Consider the following 25,822-nt stretch of genomic DNA (forward strand, 5'->3'; position numbering starts at 1 on the left):
AACAAACAAAAGCGCATACAACTGTTACAGTGGAGTTGTTTTGTTTCTGTACCATTGACTTCTTGTAACATTGTTGATATACTTTCTAGTACCCTACTTATTGAATAATACATCAAAAATATATATTTTTCTGTATACACCCGTTTTTCTGCTCTTTTTGTTCTTGATCGTATATAGTGACTGTTAGCACTATCTAATTTGAATGAATAACAAGGATATACATGTTTGAATATAGACCATCATTCATCTGGGTCGTGAATTGAATTTTATAAACTAATCTAAAATACTATTAGTAAAATCCCTTGAAGGTGCTTTTACCCTATTATTTTATTTGGCCCGAACCCTCAAGGGTATATTGGGTTGCTCATTTCATTATATTGCTCATGCAGTGGCACCCTCTCACTTTGAACCAAGCACCCTGCCTTCAGCATTGTTAAGGCCTGTTATAAGGGTGACTTACAGTTTTTAAGTGTAGTGACTCTTCAATGTAGTAAACCTATATCTTAAGTAAGTGCTGCATGCACCAACGTACACAGGCTGCAATGGCAGGCCTGTAGATCCGTTTTGCATGGCCTCTCATGGGTGGCATAATACATGCTTCAACCCATGGGAGGCCTCTGGTGTACCTATGCCCTGGGTACATGGGCACCATATACTAGGGACTGATAAGGGTACCCCAGTATCCAATCTGGAGTGTATAACATGACATAACAGTTTAGGGAGAAAGCAGATAGATGGCTCCAGATTAACAGGATCCCAGTCAGATTAGTCAAAAACAGTGTAACACGAAGCAAAATGTGGGGGTAACTATAAGAAGCAGATCCTACAGTAAGCAGTCTCTTTCAGATAATCAAGTTACTTACCTTCGGTAACGATGTATCTGTAAGAGACATAGGTTAGTTCTAGATTCCTTACTGCGCCACCAATCCTCCCTGCTTTGCAAAATTATTTCTGGGGATATGGACTCCTTTACAGGGCCCTAGTTGTACAGCACCAGTGGTCAGTGTCTTACACGGCTCTGCGCTACTGGTGTGGAAAGTAGTGTCAAAACTGACATCAGTGAGCAGGGGCGGCATCTAAGTAGGCACTGCAACGTCATCCCGGCGACCATAAACCCGACGACGAACACGGAGTCGACCAACGCCAACCTACCGACATGCAGGGGTACTCCTGAGAAAAAATCCCCAGATCCAGTCTGATGCCTGGGAAAATTCTAAGGTAAGGAATCTATAACTAACCTATGTGTCTTTCAGACACATTGTTACTGAAGCACAAGTTAGTTAGTGATAGATTCCTTACCTTAGAATATCCCCAGAGGAAAACCTGGATCCGGAAAGTTTTGCTTAGCAGTAACCCTGCGCGTCGGTAGGTGGCGTTGTGTGGCTCCACGTTCGTCACTGGCGTCGTGAGTGCCGAGATGACGTAACAGAGACTACTTAGGTGCCACCCATGCACGCGGACGTCAGTTCTTTCTTTTTCCGCGCCGAAAGCACAGATCCGGATTGAGCACGTACCTCAGTCATTTCTTTCCAACACTTTTGAGACTTTTGTCTCCTTCTCTTGTCTCCTGGTGCACGTAGGGATGCTCAGATTTAAGTCTTGTGGGTCGTGCCGCCATAACATGTCGGTGGAGGACCCCCACGATGTGTGCCTCTACTAGCTGTAGACCGACCATGACTCCCTGGACTGTTGAGCCCCCCCGAAGGCCTTGCAGGAGCGGCGCCGGAAGTTGCTGGAGGTCCGGCATTCCTCTCAACGCCGCTCCGGGTCTAGAGGCCGTTCACGGGACCGCTCGCGGGCCCGGAACCGTCGTTACTCGGGCTCTAAGTCTTCGCCTTAAGATTCTGGTAAGTGACATCATAACAAGAAGTCGAAGAAGGAGTAGTTTCTTATCTGTAACTCCAGTTCTGTAGTAGGGGTATCTCTGTTATAGTCATAATCTAGTGAATAGTCCCGCTCATGTGCGGGGACCCCGGAGCAATCAAAAATAATCTCTTAAACTGTCTTCTGTGCAGTCCTGCATAGACACTTAAGAGAGAATTAAAGACTAATGCCGCCTATACATGCAAGGCTACACTGTCCAGTACTTCAACTAGAAATGCAAAGGATATTCCACCAATACCATATTCAGCAGTCTGCCAAGTTTCACCCATAAAGAAACTTCCCCCTTCACAAAATCCTTGGAATGATAGAGAGGAAGGGATGGACAGACAAGCCCCCCATAGGCTGCCATTATGTGGCTTAAAAAGGGATACCGTGCCTTTAAGGAAACTTTCCAGAACTCTCGGTATCCCAGAATGCAAAGCAACTCCCTCCACTTTCAGTTCTTTTTGGAGGTGTATAAAGCTCGACCTGTAGCATTCAGTATTTCATCCTTTTTTCCACCGGGGAGGAGGGCGGGCGCTTATGACTATAACAGAGATACCCCTACTACAGAACTGGAGTTACAGGTAGGAAACTACTCCTTCTGTAGTAGGGGATCTCTGTGTATTGTCATAATCTAGTGAATAGAATGGCAAGCCCATCCCCACAACCAAACCGGCAGTGGAGGAAAAAGACAACACCACTTCTGTGGAAACAGATTTCGTAACGAGGTAATGCTTCGCAAAGGTATGGACCGACTTCCAAGTGGCAGCCCTGCAGATGTCTACAATGGGAACATTACGGAGCAACGCTGTCGTAGCCGCTTTGCCCCTGGTGGAATGAGCCTTAGGCTTACCGGCTAAGGTTTTATTAGCCTTTTGATAACATAACTGGATAAAGGACACAATCCAACTAGAGATGGACTGTTTAGAGGTAGCAAGACCAGCCCTGACCGACCCATAGTTGACAAACAATTGGTCTGACCTACGAATATCCTTGGTTGTATCCAGATAGAATTTCAACACCCTTCTGACATCCAGGGAATGAAGAGACCTTTCCGCTGGAGTGGCAGGATTCTGAAAAAACGTAGTTAAAGTTATAGTCTGGTTAACATGAAAATCAGCAATCACCTTAGGAAGGAACCTAGGGTGAGTACGCATCACAACCTTAGCAGCATGAAATACAGTATAAGGTTCCTGGCAACACAATGCCTGAATTTCACTCACCCTGCGGGCCGATGTAATGGCCACGAGGAACGCCGCCTTCCAGGACAGGTGCTGCAGCGAAGTCTTATGAATAGGTTCAAAAGGCTCCTTCATCAACCTGGACAGCACCACATTCAGTTCCCACGAAGGCGAAGGAAGCCGAACAGGAGGAAACACTTTCTTCAAGCCTCCCAAAAAATCCTTTATCACAGGAATCTGGAGGAAGGAGGTCTGTGAAGGGCATTTCCTGTAGGCAGTCAGTGCAGCGAGATGAATCTTAATAGAATGGAAATTAGGGCCAGACTGCGCCAAATGCAAGAGGTATGGAGGGATGACATCTTCCTTGCATGTCGTCGGATCATAGTTCTTGGACGTGCACCAGATGCAGAACCTCTTCCACTTGTAAGCATAGGAAGTCCTAGTGGAAGGACGCTTAGCCACCTTCAGTATGTCCATACAGTCTTCAGGAAGATTCAAATGGCCATATTGCACTATCTCAGGAGCCATGCCGCCAAACTCAAAAACGAGAGGTTGGGGTGCACCATCTTCCCTCCGAACTTCGGCACTGCAGCCATACGTGAGGAAGGAGAGACCGGTGAAGCAGGTCTGTGAATCACCACTGTCTGGGCCATTCCGGAGCAATGAGGATCATCCGCGCCCTGGACTGGGACAGCTTGATGAGCACCGCCGGAATCAGGGGAATGGGTGGAAAAGCGTACAGAAAGCTGTTCGACCAGCTGATCCATAACGCGTTCCCCAGAGTCCCCGGTTGGTAATACCTCGAGGTGAAGTCTCAGCATTTTCTGTTTTCGGCGGTGGCGAACAGATCCACGTCTGGAGTGCCCCACCTGGCGAAGACGTCTCCGAGCACTTCGTCGTTTATGACCCACTCGTGGTTTTCCTGGATCAGTCTGCTGAGTGCGTCCTCCTGAGCATTCTGCACACCTGGAAGATGGGTAGCCGTTATGGTCAGTCCTCTGGCTAGCAGCCAGTGCCAGATCGCCTGCGCTTCCTGTGACAGTGTGCGCGATCTCGAGCCCCCCTGCTTGTTGAGGTAATACATCGTGGTCGTATTGTCCGTCTGTACAAGCAGAGAGTTGGTCTGGAAGGACGGATGAAAGGCCTTCAGTGCCAAGTGAACAGCTCTGAGTTCCAGGAAATTGATGTGGTACGTGGACTCCGTCGGGGACCACGTTACTTGGATCTGTAACTGTCCGGAATGCCCTCCCCAGCCGTGGAGAGAAGCATCCGTCACAATAGTTTGAGTGGGAATGTCCTTGTGGAACGGAACCCCCTTGTTTTGTGCTGAGCACCACCATCTCAGAGACTACTGAGCGTGCAGAGACAGTCGTATCCTGTCGTCCCAGTTCCCTCGCCTCTGGTCCCACTGATCCTCCAGACATTCCTGCAGTGGCCGCGCGAGTAGGCGTGCATGTGGAGTGAGGAAGATACAAGAGGCCATCGACCCCAGTAGAGAAGACACCGTCCTCACTGTCGTAGCCATGAGAGCCTGAGCCTTCCGAAGTATCGATAAGCGTCTCTCCTCCGAAGGAGACACGTTTGCTGACAGCGTATTGATGGATGCTCCCAAGTACTGTAGGCACTGGACCGGAGTCGGGACAGACTTGGACATGTTTATGTACAACCCCAACTGGGACAACAGAACGGCCGTCCTGTTGAAGTGCAATTGCGCTTCCTGGAAGGTGGAGGCTTTGATCAACCAATCGTCCTGATAAGGGTAAACAAACACCTTGTTCCTTCTCAGGTGTGCCGCCACCACTGCCATGCACTTTGAAAAAGTTCTGGACACAGACTTCAATCCATACGGGAGTACGGTGTATTGATAGTGATTGGTGCCGACTTGGAAGCGCAGGAACTTCCGGTGTTTCCACGCAATGGGCACATGGAAGTATGCATCCTGCAGATCTATCGCGCAAAGCCAGTCTCCCCTTTGCAGCCGAGGGTAAATCTGGTGCAAAGACAGCATGCAAAACTTTTCCCCGCGAATCCATTTGTTTGCTCGTCGCAAATCCAGAATGGGCCTGAACTCGTTCTTGTCTTTCTTGCGTACCAGAAAGAAGCGGGAGTAAAGACCCTTTCCCCTTTGAGACAGAGGTACGTCTTCTATCGCCCTTTTTTCGTAACAGTGTATCTGCCTCCGCCTGGAGCTCGCGCAGTTGGAACTGCGAGCAAACCGGTGGAATCGCTGGAGGCGGGCTGAGAAAACGAAGACTGTATCCATTGCAAACAATATTCAGCACCCACTTGTCCAGAGTAATTTTTCTCTACTCTGCCAAGTAATTTTGTATGCTTCCCCCCACCGGAGCGGGTAACGCAAGAGGGGGAAGAAGCACCTTAGGGCTTAGACCCGGCCGGGCCCTTGTTCGCGGAGGAGGACTGCTGACCACATCTGCCCCTCGGGCGCTTTTGGAATGGCCGCCGCTGGTACTGCTGCTGCTGCTGCTGTTGCTGCTGTCCAGCCTGTCGACCTTGCCCTCTGCCCTGCGCACCTTAACGCCTTTGAAACGGGCGGAAGGTCTTCCTCTGTTCCTTAGGCTTCTCCAACCCGACAGCCGTCAGGGTTTCCGCCTCCGCCTTCATGTGGGCCATCTCCTCATCCCCATGTTTTCCAAATAGGGTCGCTACTGAAAACGGTAGGTTGGCGACCCTCTGCTGCGCCTTTGGCTTCAGTGACGTTAGACGCAGCCAGGCGTGGCGTCGCAGGTTAATCCCATGGCAGTACCCGTGGGCTGCCAAGAGCGAGGAATCAGCAGCCGAGCTTATCACCTGGTTGGAGACCATCATCCCCTCATTAATGATCTCTTGGAAACCCTCCCTTTTGTCCTTGGGAAGGTGTTCCAGGAACTGCTGCAGGGACTCCCATAAGGCCCGGTTGTAACAGGCCAACAGAGCCGAGGCACTCGCGGCCTTCATAGAAGTGGAGGCCGTACCGCATACTTTCCTGCTGGCCGAGTCGATCAAGCGGCTCTCCTTGTCAGGAGGCACCGTCGACGACGGGGCAGTGGAGTACTGTTTTCTCGCCACCGTCACTATCACGAGTCCGGTACAGGGTCCGAGCGAAGGAACACTGGGTCTGAGTCGTAGGCCCTGTATTTCTTTTTCAGCCTGGAAGGTGACGATTTTGTAGAGGCAGGGGTGAGGAAGAGCTCCATGGCAGGTTCTTCCAGCCCAGGCACCAAGGGCAACAAGGGGCGAGACAGCTGTTTCTTATGCAGGGACTCGAAGATGACTGAAGTCGATGGCGTGGGCACCGTGAGTGTAATGCCCAGTTCCGCCGCCCCACGTAACAACACCTCTTGGAAGGAGACAATGTCGTCTACTGGAGACATCCTCGTCCGAGGGGAGTCCGACAATGTAGGCGAATAGTCCCGGGCACTGGACGAGTCCGTGTGGCGGGACCTAGAACCGTCCCTCCTGTGGCGCCGACTTCACCGTGTGGAAGAACAACGGTCACTTCTGGATCTGTCCCTCCGCCTGGAGCGAGATCTCGACCTCCTTGGCCTCGGTTTGTCCACTGGCCGTAAAGGAGGGAGCCTAGGACGTGGAAGCCCCGTAGGTGGTGTCGGGAGATGAGGCAAAGAGAGAGACCTTGGCGGAGGTGGCGGTGGAGGAGGAGGAGGTTTATGAGGAGGGGAGGAGGCGGTGGAGGCGTAGGATTATGCGTAGGAGGGTCCTTGGGCTATGGGGGAGGCGTAGGCGTTCTGGGCCGTGAGGGCGAAAAGGCCTGGGAGTACTCCGAGCCCAAAGACTCTACCACTCTTCTTCTTTTCTGTGTCGGCCTTGATGGTGGTGACCTAGAGGCCGACCTCGTGGACGAGCGACGGCGCCGCCGCGAACGTGGGCTAATGGAAGCCGAGGAAAGGCTGACTACAGAGCCCTGGGACTCCGTCCTGGTCTTAGAACGCCCCCTAGACGTCGATTTTCTCATTCTCGACGCTGACCTCCTTTTCGACGTCGAGCGTCTCGACGTCGATGATCTTCGTCTCGACGTGGATGATCTTCGTCTCGACGACGAACGTCGAGTAGACGCCGAACGGGGGTGTCCAGCGAGCGCCGGTGCCTTCCAGACCCTTCACGTCGTCGATGGCGTCTCGACGACGAAGCGGTCCTCGACGTCAACCTCGTCAGAGGTCTCGACGTCACTCCCCTCGACGTCGAACGGCGACGTCGCTTCGACCCAGAGCCCTGGGGAGACGGGGAGCAGACAGTGGTCATCCCTCTCGACGCTGACGTCGAGGCTGTCAACGTCAACGGAGACCTGGGTCGTTTTCTGGCCTTCCCCTTCCTGGGGAGCCCCCCAGAGGCCGTAGTACGGGCAGAGGAAGAGGCCTCTCCATGCCCAGACCCACCTTGATCTTGCGTTCTTCTTTGCTCCAGTCCTCGGAGCCGAGTCTTCTCCCTGTCCTTCAGGGTCCTGTTGGAGAACTGCTGGCAGATCTCACAATCCACAGGGACATGAGAAGAAGGGAGACAGAGGATACACACTCTGTGTGGATCAGATTTGGCATTCTTCCTAGCACACTCAGGGCAGTTGTCAAATAAGGAAGGCATATCTGACAAAAGAGTGGCCAAACTCACCAGAAAACTCCAGCAAAGGAAAGAAGGAACAAATAAACACGTAGAGTGAAACAATCTAAACACTTGAAAAGTGCAAACAAATTAGACAAAACACCCAAAAAGGGAGAGCTCAATGCTCCAGGGTCCTGCTAGCAGGAGCCGGAAAAAAGAACTGAAAGTGGAGGGAGTTGCTGTGCATTCTGGGATACCGAGAGTTCTGGAAAGTTTCCTTAAAGGCACGGTATCCCTTTTCAAGCCACATAATGGCAGCCTATGGGGGGCTTGTCTGTCCATCCCTTCCTCTCTATCATTCAAAGGATTTTGTAAAGGGGGAAGTTTCTCTATGGGTGAAACTTGGCAGACTGTGCTGAATATGGTATTGGTGGAATATCCTTTGCATTTCTAGTTGAAGGTACTAGACAGTGTAGCCTTGCATGTATAGGCTGCATTATTTGTCTTTAATTCTCTCTTAAGTGTCTATGCAGGACTGCACAGAAGACAGCTTAAGAGATTATTTTTGATTGCTCCGGGGTCCCCATACATGAGCGGTACTATTCACTAGATTATGACTATACACAGAGATGCCCTACTACAGATGCGTGGTCGCTCTCCGACATCCCCTCGTCACTCCCTGGAGGCGGACGAGGGGGACAGGGGCTCCCCTGCGGTTCCTCTGGAGCCGGGGAGTCCCGCGGCCTACCCGCCATACCCGTGTCCGTTGGCGACTCCCGATGCAAGAGTTTCTTGCTGCCATGGCAGCCTTTTTGGGCCCTGGGCTCCCGCCGGCGCGCCTTCGGGCCCCGCGGTCCTGTGTCCAGATCCTGTTGACCCGGCAGCTCCACAACTGGCGCCACAGGATCCTGCGATCTTTTACTCCACAAACCAGATACACTAAAGGCAGAGTGACCACATCCAACTAAACCCATGGGAAAACAATATTTATAAGGCTCACAATCCCGGTTTGGACTGCAGTACACCTTTAAATGAGTACACCAGGAACAGCAGGCGGGGACGATGCTTCCAATTATAGTTAATCAGCTACCCCTATAGCCCTGAGCTCACACCTGCCCTGGGTGAGTGCATTAGTGAAAGGCAGACCCTATATTTGAAGCTGGTGGTTCACCTTTTAGGCAGCAACCCAGTTTGCTTTTGAAAGGGGACAGCGATCCACCTGTATGAGGCTGCAGAGAGTACACATAGGAGGATATTTAGGAATTCCACAAAACCCCATTTTCCCACTTTTCAAGGATCACTGTCGGGGCACACTGACTGCATGTCACCTTTTTGTGATGCAGTCAGTGCATCCCTCAGCAGCTCCTTTGTCTATGTGCCTGTGTTTGTAATACAGATAGGCACAGATGCAAAAAGTTTCCTTCGAGATTGTACCAGCACACATGTAGTGCTGGTGCAATCTGTAATACAGAAAGGGCAGCACAAGTGTTTACGTCTCCTCCTACAATACCAAAGAGCTTTGGGGGCACAGGCACCAAATGCCTTTCATATCCCACTGGGATATTAATGTAATACTCCCCCTTGTACTTTATCTGTTTGGCACATCTGTTATTTGAGAAACCTGTTACAAACACCAGTCAAACGAAACTGTCCAAGAACGGCTTTACCCTCCCCATACCATAAGAGAGCCAAATACGCTTGGGGTAGTTCTGGGAAGAAACTTGCAAGCACCTGCTAGATTTTTTGTATGGTTCACATTTCTAATTCCCCCTTTTTACTGGAAACTGTTCATACAATTTACATTCTTCTTTTAAGTTTTAGCACTGACTTAGCATGGTTTTTACCATTGTTTCACTGTGTCGTATTGTATTACCACCTACTGCAATAAGCCTTGACTGTTCAACTTCATTGCTACCAAAGAGTCAAGCGCCCACCGGTAACTTGGTTATCCAGTTGGAGTACAAGAGTATTGGTGGCCCAGAGAGACCCTGGACTGCAATGACCTCATGAGCCATACCAAGGCCAATGTAAAATGTAAAGTTGTATTCAGTTTTCACAATGAAACTGATTTAAAATGTTTTAACAAAGTCAATCTAACAGAACTGTTACTGCTCGAAAAGAGCAAATAGTTCCATAAGAATGTACTCTGCCCAAAGTTTGCTTCTCTGAGCACCCCATTGTAGTGAATGAGATATAGTAAAAAATGTTTACCGCAACAAAATGCTATGTGCAGAACATGAGATCCTTAGTTTAAACCATTCTAAATATTAGAGGGTGTCTTTTTAGCAGAAGCAGTTGAGTACACTTCATAGATAGTAGGATGGTGCCCTCTAAAAAGGTTTGGTAATTTTTCTAGGTTGGCTTTAAGAGATTGGTGGTCCTGGAGAGAAAAGCTCAAAACAGCAGTTTACCAAGCTCATCACACACTATTTAACAATAGAACACACCTCAAAACCATTTGACAGTAGTCGCCAGAATACCAAAAACACTGCAATGGCATGTGAATGGCCGACTGAGGGCTATAGAAATGCAAACAATAACAATAGAAAGTCCTTAGCAAAGCCTACATGGAATAAAGGGAGTTGTAGATTAAAATACAATGTAGTTCTCTAGCATGCGGTCACCTTCTGAACAAAGCAGATATTGTAAGTCAGGTGCAAAATCATAAAAAGCATTTCAAAAGAAGCTGGAAAGTGGCGGGGAAAGTAGATAATAAGTAGCACAAAGAATATTTCACAAATAGATATCAACAAAATACCTTGCTCGTTGAATTTACGGTCTTCCAAGGTGATGGTGGTTTTCACAGACTCTTTTTCTTTCAGAGACTCAATACTGTCCACAGTTTCCTCATTTTGGTATTTTATTTGGTCATCACCAGTGCTGACATTTTCTTTCGAAGAGAAGTCTGATTTTGCATCACCACTCTTGCCACCACTAGGGAATTTAGATTTGGTTTTAAAAGGTGGGATAAAGGTCTTTACTTGTTTGCTGGGTACTTGCACACTTTTTGGTTTTTCACACTCCTTGACTGGTGTCATCTTACACGGGCTTGAAGCAACTGATGGATCATTTTCAGGGAAATTAAGAAGTCTGTTTTGAAAAATGGTCGTTCTGCAATGAAATCCTTTAAGATCTTGGTCAGGTACAGTAATACTAGGAATCTTCGCTTCTCTTCTTTCTTCCTTTCCACTGCATAGGAAAGAAAATTGGTAAAAAGTGATATGTTTTCAAAAGCAGCACCTAAAACTTAGTTTTTTCTGAATACAGGTTGCTGGCATTAAGTAATCTTTCTTGCTTCAGTAAACCCCCAATGAGACATACCTTAAGCAGACAACCAACTTCCTTAAGAAACAAATATTGGAGCAATGCTACAGCTATCTTTCAAGTTACACTTTTGCATGCATGATGCTGTACCATCACTACAAAAGCAGAGCACTGGAGCTGTGCTAATAGTCCCAGACCCAAAGTGAACTGAGACTGTGCCACACTTTTCTGCAGTTCGTATCTGATGAGGTACCGGGGGGACGGTCCCCACATGGCAAGAAAAGCAGTGCAATAATGCCTGGATTTGGCTTTTTCTGGAACGCATGTGATTCTCTTTAGTACTCATGGAGTTCACAGAGGCTGCTTTATGTTTTTCAACATTTCACCAGCAGATTAGAAGGCTTGATGAACCAGGTAATATGGCCAGGTGTATTATTTCATTAGTACATGGTTGGCTACTGCCCCTCACCAAGCAATGGGGAGACAGGAGGGTGCTAATATTCTAGCGAAGGACACTGGTGCACATTTTGAACAGGCAAGAAATTCTTAGATCCAACTGAGCAGAGGATCGAAGCTGCTCACGCTGCTATTTTTAAACAATTAGTCTTTTAACGCTTTTATCATTGCATTATGAGAATTGTTTGTAGCTTTTAAAAATTGCCGTTTTGCACACTATTGTAGCCTCAAAACATTACTTTTGCTCGCCATAGAACGTTGATTACTAACGCATCTTTAGCACTGCGCTGTATCTAGCAGCTGCTTACCTGTTTGGTGCCCCCTGGTCCGTCGCGGCTTGTGCCGTTTGTGCAGAGGGGACTAGACCATCTTTGGAGGCGCCGCTTCCCCTGGAACAAACAGGGTTAGCGTTCTAGCCTCAGCCCCACGCTTGCAGGTCCCGCCCACTGGCCCTACAAAGCCCAGTGCGCCAAGTGGACGCGCGCAGCGGCGTGCCGGCGGCGCGCCAAAGGCAAGGTCGTCTGTGCCCGGCCGACTCCAGACGCCAGGGATCCTGCCCGTTTCATCCACCACTCCAGCCCGCTGCCTTCCCTGACAGCACTGTAAAATGGGCAATATCAGGTACACTAGCATAGAACTAAACAATCTCAATCCTCTCAAATGACCTATCCTTACAGCCCAGCCCCCCAGCACTCAACTAAAATCAACTATAGCTAAAGTACCAACACGAACAACCTGCCGCACAGACCGCATCTCCAAACCCCAGTCCGACCTAGTTTGCCTCTACTGCAATGCTAGATCAATGGCTAACCACTCACTACAAATCTGGGCACTCCTGGACTCTGTCAAACCGGACGCGTTGTTTGTTACAGAAACCTGGCTACAGGAGTCGTCCGCGCCAGACATCGCAGTAGCTCTGCCCCCAGCGTACACAATACATAGACTTGACCGCCCTGGCAATAAAAAAGGGGGTGGAACGGCCATAATCCATAAGTCATCTATAACAGTCTATGTAAATGACTCTTACCTCAAATGTTGGGGTGAGATGCTCATTGCCACTATGACTGTGGACAATAAAGAATCATGGAAGATAGCCCTCATTTATAGGCCCCCTGGATCCAAGGCTCATTTCCCTGAGAAATTAGTGGAAGCCATAGCGCCCTATGCCCTTGCTACCGGAAACTTTCTTCTACTAGGAGATGTTAATTACCATCTTGAACAAACCATTGACCCTCACACTATAGACCTAATTACCATCCTGGAGGCTTTACAGTTATGCCTACTTCCTACAGGTCCAACCCACATAGCCGGACATACTCTTGACCTTGTACGTACCAACTCTCCAAAGGTAACGATTACACAGACCGACCCAGTCTTTTGGACAGACCATTTTATTATAAAGTTTGTTATAAATGGCTCTCAGGCCCCGGCAACTCGCTCGGCCAAGCTGAAAAAGAGCAGACCATGGAATAAAATCACCATGTCTGCCTTTGCGGCTAATTTTTCCCCTCCTACCATTTCCCAATGCACTAACCCTAGCCTAGCCGCCATGAAACTTGAATCGGCTATCACTCTTGCATTAGATGACATGGCACCCATGCGTGAATCCAAACCTCCGAAAAACAATTCACTCTGGTTCACGCCAGAGTTGAAGCAAACAAAATACTCTACCAGGATGGCAGAACGGAAATGCCGACACACAAAAAGTGTCCAAGACAGGGAAATATATAAAACTGCACATCGGCAGTATATGAAGGACATTGCTGAGGTAAAAAAAGTCTATCTAGGCAACAGGATTACTCTAGCAGCCAACTCACAAAGAGAACTCTTTAACATTGTTAAGGAATTCACTACTCCATCAGGAACGCAGCAGGCGCCCCCGATACTAAGGACTGGGTGGAATCTGTAGCCTCCTACTTTCATGAGAAAGTTAATGACATTCATAAACGTTTTCCCCAGTCAACGACAAAAGATGAAACCACCATCCCTTACGTCAATGGGCAAAACATCCCCAATAAGCATTCTGCCACGCTAAAACAGTTCTCACCCTTGTTAGAAAACAAGGTGAACCAAATCTTGTTGAAAATGAAATCTGGAGCCCCGGGAGATCCTGCCTCTCCGCAAGTTATATCTAAAATCTCCCCAGTTCTGATCCCCATCCTAACTAACATTTTCAATCAATTGCTACAGCACTGTGTTGTCCCTAAGCACTGGAAGGAGGCAGTAATCAGGCCTATTTTAAAGAAACCCACGGCCGACCCGTATCAACTTGTAAACTATCGACCAATTTCCCTTTTACAACTCTTTGGAAAAGTTATGGAGGCTCTAATTATTAAACAGCTCATCGCCCATCTGGAGTCCAACAAACTCCTCGACCCATCCCAATCCGGCTTCAGGGCGTTCCACAGCACCGAAACGGCCCTGCTTGAGGTCGTGGACAATATAAGACTGTCTTTGGACTAAAAAAAATCAGCTATGCTGATTCTGCTAGACATGTCTGCGGCCTTCGACACCATCTCGCATTGCGTTCTGTTAGAGCGCCTTGCAGAGGTTGGTGTCGAAGACGCCTCACTCCAATGGCTGACAAGCTACATTGGCAACAGACGGTCCAGGGTCCAATTAGGCTCCCACTCTTCCATTTTCTATGAAAATGACAAGGGTGTCCCACAGGGATCCATTTTGAGCCCGACCCTTTTTAAAATGTATGTTTCCCCCTTGGCGAAGATCATCAGAGAACATGGTTTTGGAACCGTATCCTATGCTGACGATACCCAAATCCTTGTCACTATCAACCAAAACCCTGATGATATAAAAAGAAGGTTCAAAAACTGTATGATCAGTATACAAGAAAGGATGACCAGAAATTACCTTATGATGAACGGTGGAAAAATGACTGAGGTCATGCTTTTCGGCAAAGCCGACCAAATGGTGGCCAATCTCCCTCGGTCCCTGCCCAGTCCCCAAGCCCTTTGTCAGGAATCTTGGAGTAACAATAGACGATAAGTTGACCATGTCTGAACACATCAGGAAAACAGTGGGAAATAGCTACGGCCAGATGCGCAGTCTGAGGAAGATTTTTAAATGGATCCCACTCTCAGCACGTATGCCCCTAGTCCAGGGACTCATTGTTAACAGGATGGACTATGGAAATGCCCTTTTTTCAGCCATCAACCTGAATCGACTGCAAGTCCTCCAAAACACTGCTGCTAGGCTAGTACTAGATATACCCCCTCGTATCCCCTCAAAAGCCTACTTCAAGACTCTGCACTGGCTCCCCATACAAACACGCATAAAGTTCAAACTTTGCTGCCTAGTCCATAAAGCTGTAAATGGTTATGGACCTGTCTATCTCGAACATAAGCTCAAGGCCCACGTCCCAAGCAGGACGCTACGCTCTTCCAGCAAAGCCCTTCTCTCTGTACCCAGAGTTCGAACAGTTAGAAACTGAGATAGAGCTTTCAGTAAAATTGCCCCAGAAGCCTGGAACTCCCTCCCCATTCAGTTGAGGTTAGAGCCCGATCACATGATATTTCGAAAACAGCTAAAAACCTGGCTCTTCTAGCCAGTTGAGTCCTCCTACTTCCTGGATCAGTTGGTCATGAGGATCCTCTCTGACTGCTAGCGCTCTGAGACCTTCGGGTGATTTATGCGCGATACAAATGAAATAAAATGGAAATGGAAATGGAAATTTCAAGGGAAAAAACTAACAACCTTCGCTGAACAAAATCATTTCAGTCTACAGTTGCTGGAGGTCTCTGTTCCCCATGAATATCTGCTGTAGGTTTGGTGCTTAGACACTGATTGTGGAATGAATAGTACCTTACACAAGGACATGATGTATGTAGCACAAATGGTTGTTCCCAGCTTCCAGGCTTTGTAGGGTTTTATAGGAAATACGGCTTTTTACTGTGGCCACTGAGTATTTTTCGTATTTTGCTAAACCCTAGCTTACTAGTAGTAAAGCGCCTGTGTTCCCTCTTTAAATACAGTTGAATTGGCATTCTCCTAATTGGCATGTTTGACTTTCCTATAAGTACCTAGTATTTGGAACTAAGTGTACCCAGGACCTAGAAGTTAAATGTCACAAGTGTACTGCAGCATGTAATGTGCCATTCACTACACTGGTAATGCAAACATGGTTTCAGGCGTACCAGTGTAGCCTAACTGTAGCAGCATAAAAACTGCAATTTCATCTGTCAAAATAAAACCTTTTGACAGTTAAAAACCTCCCCTTTTAAATTTTTATAATTCTCCCTTATGTAGCCTTGTAACCAACAAGGAAGGTTCCATGATATTTAAAAGCAGGACATTTAGAAATGTAATGGTAACACTCCTTCCTTTCAGTGACTAACACCCAAAAGCAATTTTTCATTGTGGCAGGCCTAGCTGTCCTACGGAGAAAATCAGAATACTGATTAAAACTCATACTACTCTATCTGTGGAATGGGAAAAGCAAGACATAATTAAACAACCTTTTTAAGTTATTAAAAATCCCAATTCAATGGAGAAGTTGGATTTTTTTTAAACTTTTAGGGAAATATGTTTTAGAATGTTACATTTTCCTTGTTCCTGTAAGCTAAATTTGTTCGCCCATTTCTGTCAGCTAGTAATTACCATCTGAAAAGGCGAAAAAAATGAGAGAAGTACTTCCTAGGAAGAAAGAATAAGCTAATCTGAATAGGCAGAGGCTCCTTCTCAGATTCCGACAGAATATGCAGAGTGGGTCTGTGAGCATCATTTTTGACATTACAGTGTAAAATCCTGCTTGAATATAATTTCCTGCTTGACCGGTCTGCTGGGTTGACATATACCACTCCGGGTGCGCTTTAAAGGAGGGGAAACAGGATGCCAAAGCAAGTCTTGTGTATCCACTGCCTGGTTGCTAAAAGGCCTAATTTGTCCCACAAAGACTTCTGTTTTTTTGCTTTTCCGTAGAACACTGGAGGCAAACTTGAAAAGAAGGGAAACAGGATGCTAAAACAATTCCTTTATATCCACTGTCTGGTTGCTGGAAACCCCTACTGCCAGAGTCAGCGTGGTGTCTCAGACGGCGCTGCGTCAGTTTCTTTAGCCGCACGGCAGCGGTGCGTGGAAATTCTTCCCGCACGGCGGTGCTGAGTCAGAAAAATAGGCACTGGAATGGTGATGCGTGAATTTTCAGCAGCAGAAGCAGTGAATCAACTTCCTACGGCCTAGAACTTTGTGTCCCTGAGAATTCATAACGGAGGCAAGCACACACCAGCCCTTGGGGAAACCTTTCAAGCAGGTTACAAACAGCAAAGTCCAGTTATTGTTCTCTCGAAGACAGAAGCAGCATATGCAGGCCAAACAAGCAAAGCAAACACAGCAGAGGGGCAGTTTTCCTCCTTACAGCTCTTCTCTTTGGCAGAGGTTTCTCTTGATCCAGAAGAGTTCTAAACATCTGGGGTTTTAGGTCCAATACTTTTGGACTTTGAAGTTCGCAAACATCAAAGTAAGTCTTTGCTTTTCACAGGTTCTTGATTTGCCCAGCCTTGGCTCCAGACACACCCCAAGGGGTGAAGACAGCATTGTGAGAGGACAGGCACAGCCCTATTCAGGCATCAGTGACAACTCCACCCATCCCTCCAGCTAAGGAAGACCAAGCAGCCTGGTGATGCCTCATCAAGAGATGCAGGACACACCTCAGCTCCTTTTGTGTGACTGTCTAGAGTGAATGTGTCACATGTTTGCAGCCTTCGGACATGCAATCCCAGGCTCTGAACTTACCCTGGAGTCCTTGAGATTGGGTCCAGAGGCTGGGCATTTGGCAAATCCCTACACCAAGCCCCGTGTATAGATAACCCACTGTGCATGGCTTCTCTGGTTTAGGTGCAGAGCCTAGCCAAATATGGTGGGTTGTTCTTTTTATTAAAATAAATAATAATAATGTTAAATCTGCAGATCCAGAACAGTAGATGAAAAATGGCACACAGGATCCACACACTTTGCGGATCTGTAGCAAATTTGTGGCAGATAGTGTTGTCCCAGAAAAGCCTGCAATAAAATCTGGAAGGTTTTTCTGGAGGTCAAGAGCTACCTACCGCCAATGTGCTCTATAGTTACAGTTAAGTTTCATGTTACCACAAAAGGCCGATCTGGCTTTGCTAACAACACTGTGCATCTAGTCTACATTTCGCACAACCAATGAATGTGCCTAGCCAGGTTTCTGCTATGGAAATGAGTTGTTGGGAAAAAATGAAGAAAAAGAAATCTGAGATGACTGCATGCACCCAAAACTCATGTAGTCCAGTCAAACTGGTGTAAGACTCTGGCAAAATTGCAACAGAAGCTTTGTGAATGGGTGTCTACTCCTGAAGAAGTATAGTTAAACATAGCCAAAATCCAAAAAAAGGGGTTACGGGAAAGCCCCGAAAATCACATTTCAAAATGGCAGCATGTAAATATATAATAAGGCATATCAGGATGTTTTAACTAAAGTGTTAGTGACACAAACGGGACTTTTGAAATATACTAGTATACTTAAATAGTCGCTATAATTTTGATTATTAACTTATTTTTCCTTTCCTCATAGGATATGGCCACCCTTGAACAGCAATGTCCTATTTGTAAAGATAGATCGGATGATGGACAGAAGATTGCGATGTTGCCTGAAAATGGAGCTGAGGCCATCAACACGGCCAGTCAAAACCCTGGAAGTGATGTCATCATATGTTCTGGAACCAGAGTTCATGTTTCATGTTGGAAGAGGTATACTGATAAGAAAGATATTGAAGTTGAGAACAGAGAAGCAAGTACTGCATGTATTGCAAACACAAGTGCTTGAATTGCTGCTAGGGCATTTTGACAGTTTGTATGTGGAACCTATGTGAACATTTTGTGCAAGCACAAGCCGAGAACAGAACATGTGTATGTATGCACATTTGAATTCTCTAACTAAAAATGGTGTTGTGAAAGTCAGAGTGATGAATGGTTGTTTGTAGTAAGAGGCTGTATTGAATATTTTCTTTCAGATCTCCATGCCACAGATGAACTGCAGAACATCTATATAATAGAAGCTGCACCAAAACTAATCAAAAGTGATGTCAAGTCATCTCTGTCTACAAGAAAAGAAGTATATCCAGCTGCAGGTGACCTCAATGCTAAAAGTGCTTTGGACTACCTTCCCAGCAGTGTGAGATTTCTGTGTTCCAAATTATTTGTAGGGAAAGATGTCTCAACTAAAGTGGGTGCAATAGGACAGAGCATTAGGTAAGCTATCTGCCCAAGAGCCTTAATATATCCGCTCAAGATCGGTGTTTGGGTTCAACTGCACCATAGCTTCACATAGTGACATTTTCTTCATAACCTGAAGTAACTATGAAGCTTGTTGGCCAGAAAGATAAGTTCTTGTCAGATGACAAAAACAAACAACTAATCATTTTACTCATAGCCGATAAGTTAATGAAACATGGGTGTACAGTGCAACATTCTGTTGTAGATGTGGACATTGTTCATGGTGCGATTTTGTCTTTGTAACATTCATCCACTGAACATTCATCCACTACCATTATAGGGGAAGATGCAGTTTTTCCAATTCTTCTATTATATAATGCCAAGAACTATGGTTCCAAATTGTATTATTGTAGTGACAAAACCAGGATCATCTATAAATCCTGTATATGACAGTCTCTGTATCAGACCTTGCTCGGCACTGACATTTGCAAGTACCAAGTTTTTCTACACGCTTATACAGGTTGCGACACAACTTCCAGAATGTATTCTATTGACAATCCCAAAGTATTCGGTCATCATCTAAAGGAAAAGGAGCTCCAAGATGTTGCAAACATTTTGTTTACAGAAGATTCCCAACACGTTGACATTGAAAACGATGGGAAGAAGGCTCTGTTGGTGTTGTATGGGTGCAGGAACATGGATTCCATTAACAAACTTGGTTAGAAAAGGTAATAGATGCCAAAAACATTGGCTACACCAGACGATTGTCGCCTACCGAATCTGCCCCAAAGAACCACATCTTTCTCACCTACTATCAAATCAGAGCATGGCCATCAACCAAAGAGAATCTCAGTCCAAAACAATGGGGTTGGTATGAAAAAGATAATTCATTATGGCCTACAATATGTGACATGCCACCAGCTCCAGACGTGTTATTTATTTAAGGAAAGGTAACCATATCTTACAGTTAACACATTTTTAATTATGTGCTTGAAGGTTTGGGGACTTATGGGGTCATAAATGTAGAAAAGGGCCCTTCGTGTATGCACTTCCACTCCACTTTTCGCTCCAATACTAATGGTTAGGATTCTGAAAGTGCACTGGTGCCTGCTGCCCAATGCCAATGCTCTCTCCCTAAAACTGGTAAATGTGAATTGGCAACCACAATTGGCAAATAAGTTACTCCTCTTACACATTCCTAGTATATGGTACCAGTAGTACCCAGGGCATGGGCATTAAGGGGTTTCCCTGAATGACCCATGTAAACTGATGACAGCAGTCCTGCCATTGCAGACTGCAGTAACAGTGTAAACTGCTCATACTCAACTTTGTCCTTACCATGTGTGGCAAGGTCAATGCACTATTTTTAATATATGCCAGTTACCACTAAGGAAGGCCTTCTGAACCCAGGGGGTAGGGTGAATTATATTAAAAGTGTGGACATGTAAGTGCAAGCCTATAAGTCCCTATAGTGTCCTTTTCTATTAAAGGCTACTATAAGTGATCAGTGGTCAATAGGATAACCTGGGCTGGCACCCAGGCAAACTCAAGATCGCCAGCTCCACAATGGTACAGACAAAATATGTCATGTTTGGTATCAAACAACGTGCCTTATTACCCCTGACACGATTCTCATGTTGAGGACGTTGTGGCATACAATCAGGTGGCTATCTTAGAGGTTGGCCACCTGGTTACCCCAGCCTTTCCTGTGCTCTGGTTGGCAGCCCGCAGTTGCTACCGCCATTTCAGGAATCTGACCCCTGCCAAGAGGTGTGAACTCTTGCAGGAATCAAACAATGGCCTGGACAAAAGGAGTTCACACCTCCCTCTCTGGCAAGATGGCTGGTGAAGTGGCACATCAAGGTGGTGAGCTGCAAAGCTTACACCGCATGGGATATGCAACCAGGCTGCTTCCCAAAGGAGTAAACAGCCTTCCACTGACCCCCAGACACATGTGGACCTGGGCAGGTGGAAAAATTAGGTATTCAGGAGGTGTACACCCACAGAGGACTAGCCACACCTGGTAGGTTACCTGGTCTGTACAGCCAAGGAAGGTGCCTGCCACTTTTAAAAGTGGCAGAATAGAGGGTTCTGGGTAGAATGGCACACCCCTGAAAGTAGTCCCCTAGGGGCTAGTAGCCCATTTGCCACTTGCACCCACACGCCTAACACCCCTAAATCCAGGATTTAAGGGCTATTCCTAACAACAGAGCCTCAATTCTGAACAGACTTGCAACAAAGAACACTGAAGACCTGTATCTGTGACAAAAGGATCTGCACAACGCAAAGGCGTGATACGCTGCACCTGCGGCAACCTTCCTGGAACTGCACAGCTGCGACTAGTCTTGGACCAAAGCTTGAGCCCCTCCCACAGAGGGTCCCCTTTGAGAGCCAAAGACTACTCCTGACTCCCTTGTACTAGTGGCACTAGTCCTCTGCACACTGCAGGTAAAACAATCCACCAGAACCAAAGAGTCACTGGCCATTGGGCCCGCCCGAAAGTAAATGGTACAGTGCACTGTAGGGAATATAGTCCTGACCTTTACCAAGTTTGAAGCAGCTACCTTTTTTCACCTGGACCGCCGGACCTCAAAACAATTTCTTGCTGACCTTACAGATGCCAAGGCTTATTTGTGGCCCGTCTGGCAACCACCAACTTTACTCGACTATCTTTCAAGGCGTGTCAATTACTTATTGTCCATGTTGCTTAACAAATTATTCTTCAAGTAAAACCCGACTGCTCTTTGCCACTCTACCAGGACTGAACTAAGGATTTAGTATTGTGAATCCAAGGACCATCTTTGAGGTATTGAAAGAGTACTGCATGGTGAAGCCTAACCAGCTTCACCACAATATACTCTACTTTTCTACAATAAGAAACACACCAGATTACTTTTTTTCTTTTCAATTCGGTCAGCACTGTAGTTTTATTTATTAAGCAACAAAAATGCCACATACATCAAGTATAACTTTTTTTATATTGGTTTTTCAATTTAAAATATACAGTACAGCTTAACACAACAACAATAGAAATCACAAATGTTACAACTAAGCAGAAATGCGGTCAGCCACACTCATGGTGTAAACCAGTTTCATAAGGATGGGCCCACATGTCCAGGACAGTAACTGACTTCCGTGTATTTCTATTACGGACTGGGCGTCACAGGCACCATTCTGTCAATAACAATATATGAGGCACCCACCTCGCAGTTAGTGGAGAGAGAAGTAAACAAAACCCATAACAAACAACAACAAAGGGTGGTAAGTTATCTGCAGTGATCGATAGTAGGCTTGCTTAGCAGGGGGTTGGTGTGGGCAACAGAGGCAGAGAAGGTAACCTCATGCGGCTGTTGCAGGGATTCTACCCAAGAACAGAACTATGTGCAGGATTATAGGTCTTGGTGTATAGGGACTGACTCATCCTACCACCTTAGTACCCATGAGCCCAGGACCGACTAGCTATAGTGTCTCACTTGCTCTCCTACTCACTCACAGAGAAAAAATAATTAAACACCCCAGAACACGACACTGCCACATCTCTCAGGAATCGCAGTAACAAGACACACCCTTTCGCTCGCACTCTTGTACTTGCCCACAGTAAGATCTGACAGAGACAAGAAACAGTTTAAAATATTTATTTTGACTAACATGCCCTAACATGCAGTATACGTGTCACAACAAGAAGGAAAATGCACAGTACAAATACAGTCAGCATAGCAGCTCATCCATATATCATGAAATGGGGTGTCATTATGAAAAGACAATAGAGCCTAACCTCCCTCCCCAGCTAAGGAGCAGTATTATTATGTGTTGGAAGATCTCTGAGCTTTCACAGCTACTTCATAGGCGCTGTCTCGCTTTTCTCCCTGGAAAGATCCAAGTTTGTGCTACCAATTTGTGTATTCTAATAAAAACCAAAGTACATTGTCCAAACAACAGCTGCATCAGTATGTTTTGTCTAAAAACTAAGGCCTGGCCAGAATAAAATAACAAGGGGCATTGTTGTTCAACCTTGCTCACAATGTGCAGTCAAAATCCTAGGAACCTGCAGAGAGTGAACACAGCATTAAGTTCTTGTGTGAAAACTACCATAGAAGTTATTGCAAAAATAGAGTAGTAACGTGCGCAAAGCAGCAGGCAAGCTGGAGCGGGCTCATGCTAACTTAGAGAACAAGCATTTACAATGCAACGGTCTCGCCTTTGCAAAAGTTAGCGCTTTTGGCTTTGTAAATGACAAATGTTTTATTTATGTGTTGGTTTTGGAAACAGATAAATAAATGGCATTGTCATGAGCAGTAGAGAGTGAGTAGTAGAGAGAGTAGTAGAGTGAGTAGTAGTGAGTAGTAGAGAGTGAGTAGAGAGTAGTAAGTGAGTAGTAGAGTGTGTAGTAGAGAGTAGTGAGTGTGTAGTAGAGTAGTGAGTGTGTAGTAGAGTAGTGAGTGTGTAGTAGAGTAGTGAGTGTGTAGTAGAGTGTGTAGTAGTGAGTGTAGTAGAGAGTAGTGACTGTAGTAGAAAGTGAGTAGTAGAGAGAGTAGTGAGTAGTAGAGTGTGTAGTAGAGTAGTGAGTGTGTACTAGAGTGTGTAGTAGAGAGTGTGTAGTAGAGAGTGTGTAGTAGAGAGTGTGTAGTAGAGAGTGTGTAGTAGAGAGTGAGCAGTAGAGAGTGAGCAGTAGAGAGTGAGCAGTAAAGAGTAGTGAGTGTGTAGTAGAGTGGTGAGTGTGTAGTAGAGTGTGTAGTAGAGTGTGTAGTAGAGTGTGTAGTAGGGAGTGTAGTAGAGTGTGTAGTAGAGAGTGTGTAGTAGAGAGTAGTGAGTGTGTAGTAGAGAGTGTGTAGTAGAGAGTAGTGAGTGTGTAGTAGAGAGTGTGTAATACAGAATGTGAAGTAGAGAGATTGAAGTAGAGAGATTGAAGTAGAGAGATTGAAGTAGAGAGATTGAAGTAGAGAGATTGAGGTACAGAGATTGAGGTAGAGAGATTGAGGTAGAGAGATTGAAGTAGAGAGATTGAAGTAGAGAGATTGAAGTAGAGAGATTGAAGTAGAGAGTGTGGAGTAGAGAGTGGAGAGTCTGTAGTATAGTGTAGTAGAAAGTAGTGAGTGTGTAGTAGAGTAGTAGAGAATGTGTAGTAGAGTAGTAGAGAGTAGTAGAGGGTGTGTAGTAGAGTGTGTAGTAGAGCGTGTGTGTAGCAGAGTGTGTAGTAGAGTGTGTAGTGTAGAGTGTGTAGTAGAGAGTGTGTAGTAGAGAGTTTGTAATGTAGAGTGTGTAATGTAGAGTGTATAATGTAGAGTGTGTACTAGAGAGTGTAGTAGAGAGTGTAGTAGAGAGTAGTGACTGTAGAAGATAGTGTGTAGTAGAGAGTGTGTAGTATAGAGTGTGTAGAAGAGAGTAGTGGCTGTAGTAGTGAGTGTGTAGAGAGTGTGTAGTAGAGTGTGTAGTAGAGAGTAGTGACTGTAGTAGAGAGTGTGTAGTAGTGTGTAGTAGAGAGTAGTGACTGTAGTAGAGTGTGTAGTAGAGAGTGTGTAGTACAGTGTGTAGTAGAGAGTAGTGACTGTAGTAGAGAGTGTGTAGTAGAGTGTGTAGTAGAGAGTGTGTAGTAGAGTGTGTAGTAGACAGTAGAGTGCGTAGCAGAGAGTAGTGACTGTAGTAGAGAGTGTGTAGCACAATGTGTAGTAGAGAGTAGTGACTGTAGTAGGGAGTGTGTAGTAGAGAGTAGTGACTGTAGTAGAGAGTGTGCAGTGATTTCAGTTTTACATCAAATTAAAAACGGGAACGGAACAAACTCATCCTATACATTATTGTGGTAGGTGCCCACGCATATAGGGTTAAATGATGCGTTAGATGCCACAGGTCCCACCAACACGCTTCCTTTATGATAGGAGAATGCCCAACATCGCGGAGATTTGCTCTCTGCTCTTCCCGGATATTTGTATTTTCAAATATATAATGTTATCCTGCTAAACGAAGACGATGCTCAAACTATAAAAGAAGAGGGTTTCACAGATATGTTAGTCCTTCCGGGCAAACGAAATGACCCAAAGAAAGATCAAGTGACAGTTTAGAGCTCCAAGTGAGTCTTAATAAAATCAGTGTCTGGAATGCATAGCATCAAAGACGAGCGGGGCATCAAACTGCAGTGTCATTCAATCAAAGCTTCAAGGCTTCTGAGCGCTAGCCGAGAATTATTTTTTGTGAAGCACTAATCACTGTGGAAGGTGCCCCTGCTATCCCAGATGTGAGAAGTCAGTCTGATATAAAAATAAGCAGTATTTGGAATGAATGTATTTGGCAGGGGGAAGGTGGGGCGGCGCAAGACCGTACTGACGAGTGAACAGGAGCCATTTTGTACCGAGTGATTCTGCCTGTGTGCATGTAGACAAACCAGGCAGCAGCATGAGCATGTGATTCGGTAAATAACGAGAGTTGAGCTAATGGCATTGTAAATTACAATGCCTTTCTTTATCTTTTTTGATAATAAACACAAACAAAAGGCCAACAGCTCAAACTCTTGAGACCCATCTCAAGAAGCAGACGCCATTATCCCAGGCTGCTTGGCAAGTGAAAGTGCGCATGGCGCGCTGAATGTTGCAGGAAAGAAGGTCATGCCTGCACTAGGAGAGACTCATTGCAGAAACTAGTGCTTGCAGCCTAAATATGATATACCGTGTAACAACAGAAGTAAAAGGGCCAACCCTCAAATGAAGACAAGGAGGTACTAATGAGGGACCAACAAGTCTTTTAACGAATCAGAAGCCAGCATTTACGAAGGACAATCACACAAACCAATGACAAATATGGGCTGAGAGTGGGCGGGGCTTCAAGCCCATACTCTAATTCAGCATGCCTCACAGCGCAGCCGCGCACGCGCTTCGACCTGATACTATTGCTTACAAAACACAATCAATTCTGTCGCAAAATAGACCCTGTGGTAGGAGCCTGCACTCCTGGCTTTTAAAACAAACTCAACTGTGCTGGTCAAATCACTACAAATGCATCAAATCCGATTTCAGGCCAAGCAGATGCCTCTGCGCTCCTCAGAGTGGGATGCCCATAAACTGTCATCTGAGGGATGTGCCAATGAGGACGCATTGGCTTCAATGGGATCTTCCATAAAGTGCAAATTGCACAGACAGAATCTATGAAATTAGTCAATACTATGCATCAAATTGTTATTTAAGGAGAGAGAATCTACACATGTTTAAATGAGTGCTCAAACCCACCCAGACAATGAAGACACAACATCGTGTTCACCAGTTCAAAGTGCCGCAGCTTCGAGGCGGGCGAGCCGACAGATTAACAGGGAGAGCCCGAGCCGA

At 46.2% G+C, this 25,822-nt stretch overlaps 1 protein-coding gene across 1 annotated transcript in view; it reads right to left on the minus strand.

Annotated features, from left to right (window-relative positions):
- Nucleotides 1-25,822, minus strand: part of BRCA2 (BRCA2 DNA repair associated) — a 616,646-nt gene that overhangs the window by 418,783 nt on the left and 172,041 nt on the right. Inside the window, exon 15 of the mRNA XM_086935127.1 lies at nucleotides 10,357-10,787. Coding sequence (XP_086791253.1) covers nucleotides 10,357-10,787 — 431 coding nt within the window. The remainder of the gene's footprint in view (nucleotides 1-10,356; nucleotides 10,788-25,822) is intronic.

This window comes from Lissotriton vulgaris, chromosome 8 (genome assembly GCF_964263255.1).
Source record: "Lissotriton vulgaris chromosome 8, aLisVul1.2, whole genome shotgun sequence".
NCBI lineage: Eukaryota > Metazoa > Chordata > Amphibia > Caudata > Salamandridae > Lissotriton > Lissotriton vulgaris.